Source organism: Penaeus monodon, unplaced genomic scaffold (genome assembly GCF_015228065.2).
Source record: "Penaeus monodon isolate SGIC_2016 unplaced genomic scaffold, NSTDA_Pmon_1 PmonScaffold_3296, whole genome shotgun sequence".
NCBI lineage: Eukaryota > Metazoa > Arthropoda > Malacostraca > Decapoda > Penaeidae > Penaeus > Penaeus monodon.
The window spans coordinates 1-17,991 of record NW_023658006.1 but is presented as its reverse complement, the minus strand read 5'-3'; the positions used below and the strand labels follow the sequence as shown (position 1 = coordinate 17,991).

Sequence of the window (17,991 nt, the reverse complement as noted above, 5' to 3'; positions counted from 1 at the left end):
CTTAGACCCTGTCTTCCAACAAGCAATAGGAAATACAAATATAAATAAACAGTTGTTGAACAACCCCTTAGCCCTGAGAGGAGGATGGAACCACCCGCTGGCTTGGGCAAACACAAGCCCAGCAGTCCAAGCATCCCCCTTGGCACCCCTATTACTAGGTGGAGAAGTACAGCTAGGCTTCCCTGAAGACCCTTTCAGAGATGAAATCCACAATTTACAAGACCACCCCCCCGTATCTACACAAGATGAACAAACAGAATAAAAAGATATGGCAAAATTATATAAGAGGAACAGTACAGCAAGCTATAGTAAAATACCTAGACAGATGTGAATTGAAGGGAGTCACAGATAGATTTGAACTGATGTTGCAGAACATAGACAGTAGGATGAGGGACCTACCACCCATGTGGGTAATTGAGATGGGAGAGTTGATCTTGCAAGGAGCAGCAAGAAGATGGCAAGGCCTAATGGCAGCAGCAATTAGGGCAAGCACAGTAGAAGTGAGGAGGAGAATAATAGAAGAGAAAAATGACTGAAAAGAAAATACCCTCACTCCTATAGAAGAATCTGCCATGATGCTTATACCAGAGCTAAGCTTGCCGCTAAAAAATTGACAAGCTACAACCCCCAGAATTAATTCTATCTGTTACAAGAAGGGACCCCCCTCATACAGTATATGAATGAAAGAACAAATATGGAAATGACAGGGGAAGAAAGAGACATGGTTCTGAAATGCATGAGAGACATAGGCATAAACTCTCATCCAGAAGAACCCGAACCCCTGGAAGATGAACAGAAAGAAACAGAAAATGAAAACACAGAACCAGATCAGTTAAATAGAGAACAAGAAAATGAGAAAGAACAAAAAGAACAAGACAAAGAATCAGAACATAACCAAACAGAAACTGAACAGGAGAATGTAATAGAACAAAACATTGAAGCATGCTTCCCACCTCCACCTCCTAGTAATGAAACAGAGGAGACACCTCAAGCAGAAAAGGAAGCCTCGGAGGAAAGAGATAATCATATTGACCTACCCCAAGGGGAGAGGACAGTACACAGATCTCCCTCCCAATGAAAAATACCATAAGAGCCCAGGCACCCTTGAATTATTCCTGCCAACTCCACCTTCCCTCCTTGTCCTTCAGGACTTATAGAAAGGAAGAAGCTTGTAATAAGCTCTTGGAAAAGGTAGTAGGAGCAATAGGCCAGTTGGAAAAGGTCATTGCCAATCTCAATGATAAGTCATAGAGAAAGATACAAACAAAACTGAACACAAGAACAGATAAACCAAGAAACAGAGCAAAACATAGAGAATGAAGAGGCTCCACAAATACAAAAGAAAAAGAAAACCCTGAGACATGGATGTCTTTGAAAAGCTATGCTAAGAGGAAACAGAGGAGGAAAGGAGGAAAATAAGAAACAGCCAAAAAACGGACAGAAACAGAAAAAAAAAAAATGCAATACAACAGAACACAAAGGGGGCCCAAACAGGTGGAACAACTGCCCAGAAACAGAAAGAGCAAAGATTTGCCAGGCAGCACCCACCCACACGGGTACCCACCCACAAGATGAGGAAAACCCATCTAACCCCTTACCCCAAAGAGCAAAGAAAACCCCAAGTCTCACACCAGAGAAGGTGGCAACCTCACTACCCAAACCACCCACAGAACTGGAGAGAAGCTCCACAAGAGCAAGAAAAGATACAAACAAGTCCGCTACCACAAAAATTATCAACAACAAAGGTTCCATGGGCAGAACCCACACTGGATAAGCCACCCTCAACCATGGAGGCCACCTCCCAGGCATGGAAGATTTCCTCAAAGAGGAAATTACCAGTGGGCCCAAGGGCCAGCAGGAGGAAGACAGTGGCAAGAAGGAGGGTACGGCAGATGGGGATGGAATTAATAGTATCTGAAGTACCCATGACCAGAACCCAACTCTCTGTGCTCAGCAAGGGAAGATCTTTTGTACCTGGCCCTCCCCCAAAGAAAGCCCTTTTGGAGAACCTAGGAAGCTCTATGAATAGATTAAAAGAGCAAATAAACAAAAGATTTGCAGATTCCCTCTTGCCAGGCCAAGTAAATGATGAATCACTTAACAAAAAGAGGAGAAATATGCCTAAACAACTCCCGTTGAAACAGGAGAGAGCATTCCTACCAAAAAACTTCCAGGTTTAGAAACAATGATCCATTGTGAAACCATGGAAGTAGGAGAAAAATCTTAAAGGGCAGCCTCCCAAACATGAGCAAACAAGAAAGAGAGGCCCTTAAAGACCTAGCTCAAAACCCAGACCTAGTCATTAAAAAAGCAGACAAGGATGGGGCTTTAGTGGTTCTGAAAAAAGAAAGCTATATAGCAATGGGTGAAGCACATTTATCAGATACAGAAACATACATCCCATTAAATAATCCAGATGAAGCCCTTCAAGTCATAAAAAGACAAAGCAAGATCCTAGTAAACCGTTTCTATACCTTGGATAACTCAGGAAAAGATGGAGGAAACAGAAGGAGTTTTTGGCAGGCCAAAGAGATGCACTACTGGAGCATGAACCAATAATCCCACACTGGTATATATTACCAAAAACCACAAGAAAAAGAACCCAGATACAGGCCTATGGCCAGGGAGACCAGTGCTCAGTGGATGTAATGCTCCTACCAGACCAGTAGACAGATTGCTAACAACGTATCTCACTCCTCTGCTGGACCTCCTTCCAGAGAGATTGCAAGATACCACAGCCTTTTTAAAGAAAATAGCCACATTACCAAGGTTCCCATCAGGCTCTATTATCTTCTCTTTTGATATAGTGTCATTGTACCCCTCCATTCCACAGGAGGAAGCATCTTGGATTGTGGCAAATTTCTATGAAAGGAACTTTGCATATGTCAAGGAAAGGCTAAGAACAGACTTTAATATCATAGCCCCACCTCCATATTTAATAAAAGAAGGAATAGATCATGTCTTACAAGGCACACTGCTAAGATTCAACAACCATTTCTATAATCAAGGCAAAGGAACAGCAATTGGAGCTTCAGTCTCAGTGGCTATAGCTGAAATCTTTGTACATGCTAGCATAGAAAAGAGAAGACAGAATTTAGATAAGCAGCCAGCAGTTTTCTATAGATATATTGATGATATCTTTGGAATTTTTACTGGCACAGAGGCAGAACTCTTGGAATACCACCAAGAGTTAAATAATATACACCCAGACTTGAATTTCACAGTAGAATACAGCAAAAAGGAGTTGCCCTTCCTAGACACTATGGTGTATTTGGATGCAGAAGGAAAAGTGCAAACCTCGGTGTACCATAAACCATCAAACACACACCAGTACCTGCATTTCCAATCATGCCATCCCCCAAGCCTCAAAAGGTCTTTACCTTACTCTCAGGCACTGAGAATTAAAAGAATAGTAAGTGAGCCACACAAACTAGAAGAAGCTTTAAAAGACATGGTCAGTTTCTTCACAAAAAGAGGATACTGCAAGAGAACACTAGGATCTGCTTTAAAAAGATTAAAAGAGGCCACAGGGAAACAATCTTAGAAAGAAACTAAGACCAGAACAAAACCGCCTAATTTTTCCCATGCTATACTCCCCATCCTTAGAAGGAGTCCTAAACTACTCTCTAAAAGAATATGGGAGTGGGTAATAGAAAATGCAGAAGGAACCCCATGGGAAAAGAAGTTTACGGCTTCACACCCTATGATAGCTTGGAGAAAGGAAAGACTAAGCTGACCACCTAGTCAGAGCAGAATTCCCTAGACCTCCTCATAATTAAAGATACCAATAAATAAAAGAAACTTGTAAATACAGAAAAAGGAAAGAAACAGAGTATAAAAAAGAATGGCATAAAGTAAAGAAATACCCAAACAGGAAAGGAGAAGCAATATAACAAAAAATAAAATTATGGGAGATATTAGTTATATTTATTTATACAATTCTCCTTGAACATTTATACACAAAGAAAAGAGAATTGGAAAAAGGAAAAGAAGCAAAAATCAAAAAGGAAAAAGATCAACAATACCAACACCCTCCGCATATTTACTTTTTCCTACAAATAGAACCAAGATCTACACTAATATAGATAATCATACTAGAAAAACATTCTAACCCAGCACTACAAAGAAAAGAAAAGAAATAAATTGAGCAAAGAAAAATTACAAAAACTTCAAAATTAAAAAGAGGAAAAGGAAAAGAAAAAACAAATCTTTTCCCCATTTCAAAAGGTCTCCTTGCAGTTGATACCAGGAGATAGACTTTAAAAATCAAACAACAATTTAATCTCTAATACTCCTACAAAAACAATTAAAATGTAAACAAAAAAGACAAAATACCAAGAAGAGAAGAAAGAGGAGGCTGAGCCGAGGTGTTCATCCAGGCAAAGGGCAGCAAAGGAACTGGGAACATGGCCTCCATACCCAGAGCACAGAAATCCTATGTAGACTTTGAAAAAGTTACATCACTTATCCAGGATTTCATAGACTTTTATTTTAGTTTTTTATTTTTAAATCATAGAGGTTATGTCTTAAAACCTCTAAGGACTAGTAAACCAGGATTTAAGTTCTGATATGTGTTTTCCAGTCCCTCTTTGACCGATTTTTTACCGACTTTAGTTCGATGTATTTACCATTTACTTTTACACACAATGGTAATGAGGAAACATCTTTTTCCTTTTTTGGGTATGTTTTGAATGGTATTTTTAACACCGAAGTTACTGAGAAACAAGCAAGGTTGACTGTTTAATATTTTTTACAAATTTTACAAAAGGTCTAAGTATTTTTTAGTGTTTTAGTTTACCCTGCCTTACATTTTCTCTGGCTTACTGGTAACTTCTAGTTTTCTTTGATGGTAGTAGTAAGTCCCACCTAGTCTCAGTCCTGCGACATTACCTCTCCCTCTGCCTTTTACTTAAACTTTATGATTTTTAAACTGTTTTTTCTTTCAGGATCCAGGCAGTTGAGACAGGATACTCCAGTAGAGAACCTAACCCACCCATCCTGACCATTAGTAGCCCTCCAAAGGGTTCCTGCCAGGATCCCCTTTGTTTATTTTTATGTCCTGTGAAGAGAGATGAGACTTCTACTTTGCATGTTTGCATAGTCACCTCACACGATGAGAGGAAGCTTCAGGAGGCAGGCAGGGTACTCAGAAGTTGGAGCCCTTCCCAGGCGCCCCCCTCCCCCCCGCCATGACCGAAGGACCTCGGAAGTCGGTCACCTTTACCGTGTGACTCCTCTGGAGTCTTTGTTCCCTTGTATATATTGTATCTTTTGGATAAAGACTTCAGTTAACCTCTTACACAGCACCTGATGAAGCCTCTGGCTGAAAGCGCTAGTGCTTAGAGTTAACTGTTAATTTTAAGGATTACATGGTAGTTTCTCTCCTCCTATTCCTTGAATTAACTTATTATATTGTCTTTGCCCGCCCAGCAGACATATATTTACCAAACAAAAGCCCTGTATTTTGCACATGACTAGTTCCTTGTAAGGACCTTTGAAAACGATTTTGATACCAGTCTCTGCCTGACCAGCAAGACTTTCTTTGAAAGACCGAGTTTGTACTAGTCTTTGCCTGCCCAGCAAGACTTGTGTTTGTGTTGAGAGCTAGATACCAGTCCTTGCCTTGCCCAGCAAGACAAAAAATTGTTTTCCTAATGTTTCACATGATTAGTCCTTTTAAGGATTTGTTGTCTTAGCCAGCCCAGCAAGACAAAGTAGCATGCAGCAGTCTTATAAGGATTATATGAGAGTATATGAACAAGCTGACCAGGTACACACAAAGTCTTTTAAAATTATATATCAGTGAGATATCTTAACTGATCTCCTCTTTCTATTTTTTCAGGTGCCATTAGACTTCTGCTGAGTTTCCTGCAGTGTGTTAATTTGTCCTCGAGATTTCCCTCTGGCCTCAAAAGTGGACTGCATACACACCCCTCTGGAAAACAGCAGTTGTTATTTCTTTGGCACAGATATTGTAAACTGTATTAACCAGAGCTTGTAATTATGGTTTGGATAAAGGAATAAAGAGAAACAAGGTGATATATGCAATTTTAATTACTCGAAAATAAGAAAAGGAAACTAAAAGATGAGAAATTAAATATATTTATAGAAAGATGCCTATGACACGAGCAACACTAAAATAAGAAGAACACTAAAGGACCAGTAGAGGAGGGTATTATAGATGAAATGGTCTCAACTTTGGGAAGTAGCTTAGACACTGTCTTCCAACAAGCATAGGAAATACAAATATAATAAACAGTGTTTGAACAACCCCTTAGCCCTGAGAGGAGGATGGACCACCCGCTGGCTTGGGCAAACAAGCCCAGCAGTCCAGCATCCCCTTGGCACCCCTATTACTAGGTGGAGAAGTACAGCTAGGCTTCCCTGAAGACCCTTTCAGAGATGAAATCCACAATTTACAAGACCCACCCCCGTATCTACACAAGATGAACAACACGAAATAAAAGATATGGCAAAATTATATAAAGAGGAAACAGTACAGCAAGCTATAGTAAAATACCTAGACAGATGTGAATTGAAGGAGTCACAGATAGATTTGAACTGATGTTGCAGAACTAGACAGTAGGATGAGGGACCTACCACCATGTGTGGGTAATTGAGATGGGAGAGTTGATCTTGCAAGGAGCAGCAAGAAATGGCAAGGGCCCAATGGCAGCAGCAATTAGGGCAGCACAGTAGAATGAGGAGAGAATAATAGAGAAAAAAATAGACTGAAAAGAAAATACCTCCTCCTATAGAAATCTGCCATGATGCTTATACCAAGCTAAGCTTGCGCTAAACCACAATTGACAAGCTACAACCCCAAATAATTTCTATCTGTTACAGAAGGGACCCCCCTCATACAGTATAATGAATGAAGAAAATATGGAAATGACAGGTGAAGAAAGAGACATGGTTCTGAAATGCATCAGAGACATAGGCAAACTCTCATCCAGAAAACCCGAACCCCTGGAAGATGAAAAAAGAAACAGAAAATGAAAACACAGAACCAGATCAGTTAAATAGAAGAACAAAAGAAAGAACAGAGAACAAGACAAAGAATCAGAACATAACCAAACAGAAACTGACAGGAGATGTAATAGAACAAAACATTGAAGCATGCTTCCCACCTCCAGCCTAGTAATGAACAGAGGACACCTCAAGCAGAAAGGAAGCCATCGAGGAAGAGAAATCATATTGACCCGCCCCAAGGGGATAGGACAGTACACAATTCCCCTCCCATGAACTATACCATAAGGACCAGGCACCCTTGAATATTCTGCCAACTCCACCTTCCCTCCTTGTCCTTCAGGACTTATAGAAAGGAAAGCTTGTAATAAGCTCTGGGAAAAGGTATAGGAGCAATAGGCATTGAAAAGGTCATTGCCAATCTCAATATAAGAATCATAGAGGAAACAAAACAAAACTGAACACAAAGAACAGATAAACCAAGAAACGAGCAAACATAGAGAAGAAGAGGCTCCACAAATACAAAAGAAAAAGAAAAACCTGAGACATGGATGTCTTTGAAAAGCTATGCTAAGAGAAACACAGAGGAGGAAAGGAGGAAAAAAAGAACAGCCAAAAACGGAAGAAACAGAAAAAACAAAAATGCAACCAACAGACACAAAGGGGGCCCAAACAGGTGGAACAACTGCCCAAAACAGAAAACGCAAAGATTGCCAGCGAGCAACCCCCCACGTAACCCACCACAGATGAGGAGAAACCTCCTAACCCTTACCCAAAAGCAAAGAAACCCAAGTCTCACACCAAAAGGTGCAACCTCCTACCAAACCACCCACAACTGGAGAGAAGCTCCACAAGGAGCAACAGATACAATACCAAAGTCCGCATACCACAAAATTATCAACAACAAAGGTCCATGGGCAGAACCCACATGGATAGCACCCTCAACGATGGAGCCACCTCCCAGGCAGGACAATTTCCTCAAAGAGGAAATTTACCAGTGGGCCCAAGGCCAGCAAGAAGACAGTGGCAAAGGAGGGTAGGCAGATGGGAGGAATAATAGTATCTGAGTTACCCATGACCAGAACCCAACCTCTGTGCTCACAAGAAATCTTTTGTACCTGGCCCTCACCCCAAAGAAACGCCTTGGAGAATCCTAGAAAGCTTTTATGAATAGATAAAAGCAATAAACAAAAGATTTGAAGTTCCTCTTGCCAGACAAGAAAATGATGAATCACTTAACAAAAAGGAGAAATGCCTAAACAACCCTTGAAACAGAGAGAGAGATTCGTACCATAAAAACTTCCAGGTTTAGAACATGATCCTTGTGAACCATTGGAAGTAAGAAAAAAATCTTAAAGGCAGCCTACCAAACATGAGCAAAAAGAAAGAGAGCCTTAAAGACCTTCAAACCAGACCTAAGCATTAAAAAGCAGACAAGGATGGGGCTTTAATGGTCTTGCATGAAAAAAAAGCTATATAGCAATGGGTGAAGCACATTTATCAGATACAAAACATACATCCATTAAATAACCAGAGCTGAAGACCCTTCAAGTCATAAAAAGACAAGCAAGATCCTAGTAAACGTTTCTAACTGGATACTCAGAAAAGATGGGGAAACCAGCAGGAGTTTTGGCAGCCAAGAGATGCCTACTTGAGCATGAACATATCCCACACTGGTAATATACCAAAAACCCACAAAAAGACCCAGATACAGGCTTGGCCGATCCACAGGCCAGTGGATTTTAATGCTCCTACCAGACCAGTAACAGATTGCTAACAACGTATTCTCCTCTGCAGTGACTCCTTCCAAGAGATTGCAAGATACCACAGCCTTTTTAAAAAGAATAGCACATTACAAGGTTCCCATGCTCTATATCTTCTCTTTTGATATAGTGTCATTGTCCCTCCATTCACAGGAGAAGCATCTTGGATGTGGCAAATTTCTAGAAAGGAATTGCATATGTCAGGAAAGGACAAGAAACAGACTTTATATATAGCCACCTCCATATTTAATAAGAGGAACTAGATCATGTCTTACAGGCACACTGCTAAGATTCAACAACCATTTCTATAATCAAGCAAAGGAAGCAGAATTGGAGCTTCAGTCTCATGGCTATAGGACTGAAATTTGTACATGCTAGCATAGAAAAGAAAACACAGAATTTAGATAGCAGCCAGCAGTTTTCTATGATATAATTGATGATATCTTTGGAATTTTTACTGGCACAGAGGCAGAACTCTGGAATCCACCAAGAGTTAAAAATATAAACCAGACTTGATTTCACAGTAGAATACCAGAAAAAGAGTAGTTGCCCTTCCAGACATATGGTGTATTGGATGCAGAAGGAAAAGTGCAAACCTCGTGTACCATAAACCATCAAACACCACAGTACCTGCATTTCCAATCATGCCATCCCCAAGCCTCAAAAGGTCTTTACCTTACTCTCAGGCACTGAGAATTAAAGAATAGTAAGTGAGCCACACAAACTAGAAGAAGCTTTAAAAGACATGGTCAGTTTCTTCACAAAAGAGGATACTGCAAGAGAACACTAGGATCTGCTTTAAAAAGATTAAAGAGGCCAACAGGGAAACAATCTTAGAAAGAAAAATAAGACCAGAACAAAACCGCCTAATTTTTCCCATGCTATACTCCCCATCCTTAGAAGGAGTCCTAAACTACTCTCTAAAAGAAATATGGGAGTGGGTAATAGAAAATGCAGAAGGAACCCCATGGGAAAAGAAGTTTACGGCTTCACACCCTATGATAGCTTGGAGAAAAGGAAAGACTATAGCTGACCACCTAGTCAGAGCAGAATTCCCTAGACCTCTCCAATATATTAAAGATACCAATAAACAATAAAGAAAACTTGTAAATACAAGAAAAAGGAAAGAAACAGAGTATAAAAAAGAATGGCATAAAGTACCGAAATACCCACACCGGACAGGAGAAGGCAATATAAACAAAATAATAAATTATGGGAGATATATGTTATATTTATTTATACAATTCTCTTGAACATTTATACACAAAGAAAAAGAGAAATTGGAAAAAGGAAAAGAAGCAAAATCAAAAAAGGAAAAAGATACAACAAATACCAACACCCCTCCGCATATTTACTTTTTCCTACAAATAGAACCAAAGATCTACACTATATATAGATAGATCATATAAGAATAAATACATTCTAACCCAGCACTACAAAGAAAAGAAAAGAAATAAATTGAGCAAAAGAAAAATTACAAAACTTCAAAAATTAAAAAAGGAGAAAGGAAAAAGAAAAAACAAATCTTTTCCCCATTTCAAAAGGTCTCCTTGCAGTTGATACACAGGAGATAGACTTTAAAAGAATCAACAACAATTTAATCTCTAATACTCCTACAAAAACAATTTAAAAATGTAAACAAAAAAAGACAAAATACCAAGAAGAGAAGAAGAGAGGAGGCTGAGCCGAGGTGTTCACCCAGGCAAAGGGCAGCAAAGGAACTGGGGAACATGGCCCTCCATACCCAGAGCACAGAAATCCTATGTAGACTTTGAAAAGTTACATCACTTATCCAGGATTTCCATAGACTTTTATTTTAGTTTTTTTTTTTTAAATCATAGAGGTTATGGTCTTAAAACCTCTTAAGGACTAGTAAACCAGGATTTAAGTTCTGATATGTGTTTTCCAGTCCCCTCTCTTGACCGATTTTTACCGACTTTAGTTCGATGTATTTACCATTTACTTTTTACACACAAATGGTAATGAGGAAACATCTTTTCTTCCTTTTTTGGTATGTTTTGAATGGTATTTTTAACACCGAAGTTACTGAGAAACAAGCAAGGTTTGACTGTTTAATATTTTTTACAAATTTGTACAAAAGGTCTAAGTATTTTTTAGTGTTTAGTTACCCCTGCCTTACATTTTCTCTGGCTTACTGGTAACTTCTCAGTTTTCTTTGATGGTAAGTAGTAAGTCCCAACCTAGTCCTCAGTCCTGCGACATTACCCTCCCCTCTGCCTTTTACTTAAACTTTATGATTTTTAAACTGTGTTTTTCTTTCAGGATCCAGGCAGTTGAGACAGGATACTCCAAGTAGAGAACCTAACCCACCCATCCTGACCATTAGTAGCCCTCCAAAGGGTTCCTGCCAGGATCCCCCCTTTGTTATTTTCTTATGTCCTGTGAAGAGGAGATGAGACTTCTACTTTGCATGTTGCATAGTCACCTCACACCGATGAGAGGAAGCTTCAAGGAGGCAGGCAGGGTACTCAGGAAGTGGGAGCCCTTCCCCCGGCGCCCCCCCCCCCCCCCCGCCATGACCGGAAGGACCTCGGAAGTCGGTCACCTTTACCGTGTGACTCCTCTGGAGTCTTTGTTCCCTTGTATATATTGTATCTTTTGGAATAAAGACTTCAGTTAACCTCTTTCACAGCACCTGATGAAGCCTCTGGCTGAAAGCGCTAGTGCTTAGAGTTAACTGTTAATTTTAAGGATTACATGGTAGTTTCTCTCCTCTATTCCTTGAAATTAACTTATTATATTGTCTTTGCCCGCCCAGCAAGACATATATTTACCAAACAAAAAGCCCTGTATTTTGCACATGACTAGTCCTTGTAAGGACTCTTGAAAAACGATTTTGATACCAGTCTCTGCCTGACCAGCAAGACTTTCTTTGAAAGACCGAGTTTTGTACTAGTCTTTGCCTGCCCAGCAAGACTTGTGTTTGTGTTTGAGAGCTAGATACCAGTCCTTGCCTGCCCAGCAAGACAAAAAATTTGTTTTCCTAATGTTTCACATGATTAGTCCTTTTAAGGATTTGTTGTCTTAGCCAGCCCAGCAAGACAAAAGTAGCACATGAGCAGTCCTTATAAGGATTATATGAAGTATATGAAACAAAGCTGACCAGGTACACACAAAGTCTTTTAAAATTATATATACAGTGAGAATATCTTAACTGATCTCCTCTTTCTATTTTTTCAGGTGCCATTAGACTTCTGCTGGAGTTTCCTGCAGTGTGTTAATTTGTCCTCGGAGATTTCCCTCTGGCCTCAAAAGTGGACTGCATACACACCCCTCTGGAAAAACAGCAGTTGTTATTTCTTTGGCACAGATATTGTAAACTGTATAATAAACAGAGCTTGTAATATATGGTTTGGATAAGGAATAAAGAGAGAAACAAGGTGATATATGCAATTTTAATTACTCAGAAAATAAGAAAAGGAAACTAAAAGACTGAGAAATTAAATATATTTATAGAAAGATGCCTATGACACGAGCAAACACTAAAATAAGGAAGAACACTAAAGGACCAGTAGAGGAGGGTATTATAGATGAAATGGTCTCAACTTGGAAGTAGCTTAGACCCTGTCTTCCAACAAGCAATAGGAAATACAAATATAAATAAACAGTTGTTGAACACCCCTTAGCCCTGAGAGGAGGATGGAACCACCCGCTGGCTTGGGCAAACACAAGCCCAGCAGTCCAAGCATCCCCCCTTTGGGACCCCTATTACTAGGTGGAGAAGTACAGCTAGGCTTCCCTGAAGACCCTTTCAGAGATGAAATCCACAATTTACAAGACCACCCCCCGTATCTACACAAGATGAACAAACGAAATAAAAGATATGGCAAAATTATATAAAGAGGAAACAGTACAGCAAGCTATAGTAAAATACCTAGACAGATGTGAATTGAAGGGAGTCACAGATAGATTTGAACTGATGTTGCAGAACATAGACAGTAGGATGAGGGACCTACCACCATGTGGGTAATTGAGATGGGAGAGTTGATCTTGCAAGGAGCAGCAAGAAGATGGCAAGGCCTAATGGCAGCAGCAATTAGGGCAAGCACAGTAGAAGTGAGGAGGAGAATAATAGAAGAGAAAAATAGACTGAAAAGAAAATACCCTCACTCCTATAGAAGAATCTGCCATGATGCTTATACCAGAGCTAAGCTTGCCGCTAAAAAATTGACAAGCTACAACCCCCCAGAAGTAAATTCTATCTGTTACAAGAAGGGACCCCCCTCATACAGTATATGAATGAAAGAACAAATATGGAAATGACAGGGGAAGAAAGAGACATGGTTCTGAAATGCATGAGAGACATAGGCATAAACTCTCATCCAGAAGAACCCGAACCCCTGGAAGATGAACAGAAAGAAACAGAAAATGAAAACACAGAACCAGATCAGTTAAATAGAGAACAAGAAAATGAGAAAGAACAAAAAGAACAAGACAAAGAATCAGAACATAACCAAACAGAAACTGAACAGGAGAATGTAATAGAACAAACATTGAAGCATGCTTCCCACCTCCACCTCCTAGTAATGAAACAGAGGAGACACCTCAAGCAGAAAAGGAAGCCTCGGAGGAAAGAGATAATCATATTGACCTACCCCCAAGGGGAGAGGACAGTACACAGATCTCCCTCCCAATGAACATACCATAAGGAGCCCAGGCACCCTTGAATTATTCCTGCCAACTCCACCTTCCCCTCCTTGTCCTTCAGGACTTATAGAAAGGGAAGAAGCTTGTAATAAGCTCTTGGAAAAGGTAGTAGGAGCAATAGGCCAGTTGGAAAAGGTCATTGCCAATCTCATGATAAGATCATAGAGAAAGATACAAACAAAACTGAACACAAAGAAAGATAAACCAAGAAACAGAGCAAAACATAGAGAATGAAGAGGCTCCACAAATACAAAAGAAAAAGAAAAACCCTGAGACATGGATGTCTTTGAAAAGCTATGCTAAGAGGAAAACAGAGGAGGAAAGGAGGAAAAATAAGAAACAGCCAAAAAACGGACAGAAACAGAAAAAAACAAAAAATGCAATACAACAGAACACAAAGGGGGCCCAAACAGGTGGAACAACTGCCCAGAAACAGAAAGAGCAAGATTTGCCAGGCAGCACCCACCCACACGGGTAAACCCACCCACAAGATGAGGAAAACCCATCTAACCCCTTACCCCAAAGAGCAAAGAAAACCCCAAGTCTCACACCAGAGAAGGTGGCAACCTCACTACCCAAACCACCCACAGAACTGGAGAGAAGCTCCACAAGAGCAGAAAAGATACAAAAACAAGTCCGCTACCACAAAAAATTATCAACAACAAAGGTTCCATGGGCAGAACCCACACTGGATAAGCCACCCTCAACCATGGAGGCCACCTCCCAGGCATGGAAGATTTCCTCAAAGAGGAAATTACCAGTGGGCCCAAGGGCCAGCAGGAGGAAGACAGTGGCAAGAAGGAGGGTACGGCAGATGGGGATGGAATTAATAGTATCTGAAGTACCCATGACCAGAACCCAACTCTCTGTTTCTCAGCAAGGGAAGATCTTTTGTACCTGGCCCTCCCCCAAAGAAAGCCCTTTTGGAGAACCTAGGAAGCTCTATGAATAGATTAAAAGAGCAAATAAACAAAAGATTTGCAGATTCCCTCTTGCCAGGCCAAGTAAATGATGAATCACTTAACAAAAAGAGGAGAAATATGCCTAAACAACTCCCGTTGAAACAGAGAGAGAGCATTCCTACCAAAAACTTCCAGGTTTAGAAACAATGATCCATTGTGAAACCATGGAAGTAGGAGAAAAAATCTTATAGGGCAGCCTCCCAAACATGAGCAAACAGAAAGAGAGGCCCTTAAAGACCTAGCTCAAAACCCAGACCTAGTCATTAAAAAGCAGACAAGGATGGGGCTTTAGTGGTTCTGAAAAAGAAAGCTATATAGCAATGGGTGAAGCACATTTATCGATACAGAAACATACATCCATTAAATAATCCAGATGAAGCCCTTCAAGTCATAAAAAGACAAAGCAAGATCCTAGTAAACCGTTTCTATACCTTGGATAACTCAGAAAAGATGGAGGAAACAGAAGGAGTTTTTTGGCAGGCCAAAGAGATGCACTACTGGAGCATGAACCAATAATCCCACACTGGTATATATTACCAAAAACCCACAAAAAAAGACCCAGATACAGGCCTATGGCCAGGGAGACCAGTGCTCAGTGGATGTAATGCTCCTACCAGACCAGTAGACAGATTGCTAACAACGTATCTCACTCCTCTGCTGGACCTCCTTCCAGAGAGATTGCAAGATACCACAGCCTTTTTAAAGAAAATAGCCACATTACCAAGGTTCCCATCAGGCTCTATTATCTTCTCTTTTGATATAGTGTCATTGTACCCCTCCATTCCACAGGAGGAAGCATCTTGGATTGTGGCAATTTCTATGAAAGGAACTTTGCATATGTCAAGGAAAGGCTAAGAACAGACTTTAATATCATAGCCCCACCTCCATATTTAATAAAAGAAGGAATAGATCATGTCTTACAAGGCACACTGCTAAGATTCAACAACCATTTCTATAATCAAGGCAAAGGAACAGCAATTGGAGCTTCAGTCTCAGTGGCTATAGCTGAAATCTTTGTACATGCTAGCATAGAAAAGAGAAGACAGAATTTAGATAAGCAGCCAGCAGTTTTCTATAGATATATTGATGATATCTTTGGAATTTTTACTGGCACAGAGGCAGAACTCTTGGAATACCACCAAGAGTTAAATAATATACACCCAGACTTGAATTTCACAGTAGAATACAGCAAAAAGGAGTTGCCCTTCCTAGACACTATGGTGTATTTGGATGCAGAAGGAAAAGTGCAAACCTCGGTGTACCATAAACCATCAAACACACACCAGTACCTGCATTTCCAATCATGCCATCCCCCAAGCCTCAAAAGGTCTTTACCTTACTCTCAGGCACTGAGAATTAAAAGAATAGTAAGTGAGCCACACAAACTAGAAGAAGCTTTAAAAGACATGGTCAGTTTCTTCACAAAAAGAGGATACTGCAAGAGAACACTAGGATCTGCTTTAAAAAGATTAAAAGAGGCCAACAGGGAAACAATCTTAGAAAGAAAACTAAAGACCAGAACAAAACCGCCTAATTTTTCCCATGCTATACTCCCCATCCTTAGAAGGAGTCCTAAACTACTCTCTAAAAGAAATATGGGAGTGGGTAATAGAAAATGCAGAAGGAACCCCATGGGAAAAGAAGTTTACGGCTTCACACCCTATGATAGCTTGGAGAAAAGGAAAGACTATAGCTGACCACCTAGTCAGAGCAGAATTCCCTAGACCTCTCCAATATATTAAAGATACCAATAAACAATAAAAGAAAACTTGTAAATACAAGAAAAAGGAAAGAAACAGAGTATAAAAAAAGAATGGCATAAAGTAAAGAAATACCCAAACAGGAAAGGAGAAGGCAATATAAACAAAAATAATAAATTATGGGAGATATATGTTATATTTATTTATACAATTCTCTTGAACATTTATACACAAAGAAAAAGAGAAATTGGAAAAAAGGAAAAGAAGCAAAAATCAAAAAAGGAAAAAGATACAACAAATACCAACACCCCTCCGCATATTTACTTTTTCCTACAAATAGAACCAAAGATCTACACTATATATAGATAGATCATATAAGAATAAATACATTCTAACCCAGCACTACAAAGAAAAGAAAAGAAATAAATTGAGCAAAAGAAAAATTACAAAAACTTCAAAAATTAAAAAAGGAGAAAGGAAAAGAAAAAACAAATCTTTTCCCCATTTCAAAAGGTCTCCTTGCAGTTGATACACAGGAGATAGACTTTAAAAGAATCAAACAACAATTTAATCTCTAATACTCCTAACAAAAACAATTTAAAAATGTAAACAAAAAAAGACAAAATACCAAGAAGAGAAGAAGAGAGGAGGCTGAGCCGAGGTGTTCACCCAGGCAAAGGGCAGCAAAGGAACTGGGGAACATGGCCCTCCATACCCAGAGCACAGAAATCCTATGTAGACTTTGAAAAGTTACATCACTTATCCAGGATTTCCATAGACTTTTATTTTAGTTTTTTATTTTTAAATCATAGAGGTTATGGTCTTAAAACCTCTTAAGGACTAGTAAACCAGGATTTAAGTTCTGATATGTGTTTTCCAGTCCCCTCTCTTGACCGATTTTTTACCGACTTTAGTTCGATGTATTTACCATTTACTTTTTACACACAAATGGTAATGAGGAAACATCTTTTCTTCCTTTTTTGGTATGTTTTGAATGGTATTTTTAACACCGAAGTTACTGAGAAACAAGCAAGGTTTGACTGTTTAATATTTTTTACAAATTTGTACAAAAGGTCTAAGTATTTTTTAGTGTTTAGTTACCCCTGCCTTACATTTTCTCTGGCTTACTGGTAACTTCTCAGTTTTCTTTGATGGTAAGTAGTAAGTCCCAACCTAGTCCTCAGTCCTGCGACATTACCCTCCCCTCTGCCTTTTACTTAAACTTTATGATTTTTAAACTGTGTTTTTCTTTCAGGATCCAGGCAGTTGAGACAGGATACTCCAAGTAGAGAACCTAACCCACCCATCCTGACCATTAGTAGCCCTCCAAAGGGTTCCTGCCAGGATCCCCCCTTTGTTATTTTCTTATGTCCTGTGAAGAGGAGATGAGACTTCTACTTTGCATGTTGCATAGTCACCTCACACCGATGAGAGGAAGCTTCAAGGAGGCAGGCTGGGTACTCAGGAAGTGGGAGCCCTTCCCCCGGCGCCCCCCCCCCCCCCCGCCATGACCGGAAGGACCTCGGAAGTCGGTCACCTTTACCGTGTGACTCCTCTGGAGTCTTTGTTCCCTTGTATATATTGTATCTTTTGGAATAAAGACTTCAGTTAACCTCTTTCACAGCACCTGATGAAGCCTCTGGCTGAAAGCGCTAGTGCTTAGAGTTAACTGTTAATTTTAAGGATTACATGGTAGTTTCTCTCCTCTATTCCTTGAATTAACTTATTATATTGTCTTTGCCCGCCCAGCAAGACATATATTTACCAAACAAAAAGCCCTGTATTTTGCACATGACTAGTCCTTGTAAGGACTCTTGAAAACGATTTTGATACCAGTCTCTGCCTGACCAGCAAGACTTTCTTTTGAATGCCCAGAGTTTGTTAACTAGTCTTTGCCTGCCCAGCAAGACTTGTGTTTTGTGCAGAGCT

The 17,991-nt window shown here is 39.9% G+C and overlaps 2 protein-coding genes and 2 long non-coding RNA genes across 5 annotated transcripts; 3 read left to right on the top strand and 1 right to left on the bottom strand.

Annotated features, from left to right (window-relative positions):
- The first annotated feature begins 362 nt into the window (after nt 1-362).
- LOC119570600 (zinc finger and BTB domain-containing protein 47-like) lies at nt 363-1,774 on the top strand. The gene is made up of 3 exons (XM_037918269.1): nt 363-500; nt 674-1,054; nt 1,538-1,774. Exons 1-3 carry the CDS (start codon nt 363-365, stop codon nt 1,772-1,774), a joined length of 756 nt encoding a protein of 251 aa, XP_037774197.1.
- A 13-nt stretch (nt 1,775-1,787) lies between these two features.
- Nucleotides 1,788-3,544, top strand: LOC119570599. The gene is made up of 3 exons (XM_037918268.1): nt 1,788-2,081; nt 2,230-2,457; nt 2,594-3,544. Exons 1-3 carry the CDS (start codon nt 1,788-1,790, stop codon nt 3,542-3,544), a joined length of 1,473 nt encoding a protein of 490 aa, XP_037774196.1.
- A 2,347-nt stretch (nt 3,545-5,891) lies between these two features.
- LOC119570596 lies at nt 5,892-17,406 on the bottom strand. 2 transcript variants are annotated; one of them, XR_005228437.1, is made up of 3 exons: nt 16,691-17,406; nt 11,909-12,028; nt 5,892-5,935 (listed from the first exon to the last, which is right to left on the bottom strand). It is a non-coding gene; the product is annotated as an uncharacterized LOC119570596 (long non-coding RNA). The 2 variants fall into 2 exon arrangements; XR_005228438.1 differs by lacking the exon at nt 5,892-5,935 and having other exon boundaries at nt 11,853-12,028; nt 16,691-17,404.
- Nucleotides 11,356-12,097, top strand: LOC119570597. The gene is made up of 2 exons (XR_005228439.1): nt 11,356-11,453; nt 11,934-12,097. It is a non-coding gene; the product is annotated as an uncharacterized LOC119570597 (long non-coding RNA).
- Nucleotides 17,407-17,991: the final 585 nt, after the last annotated feature.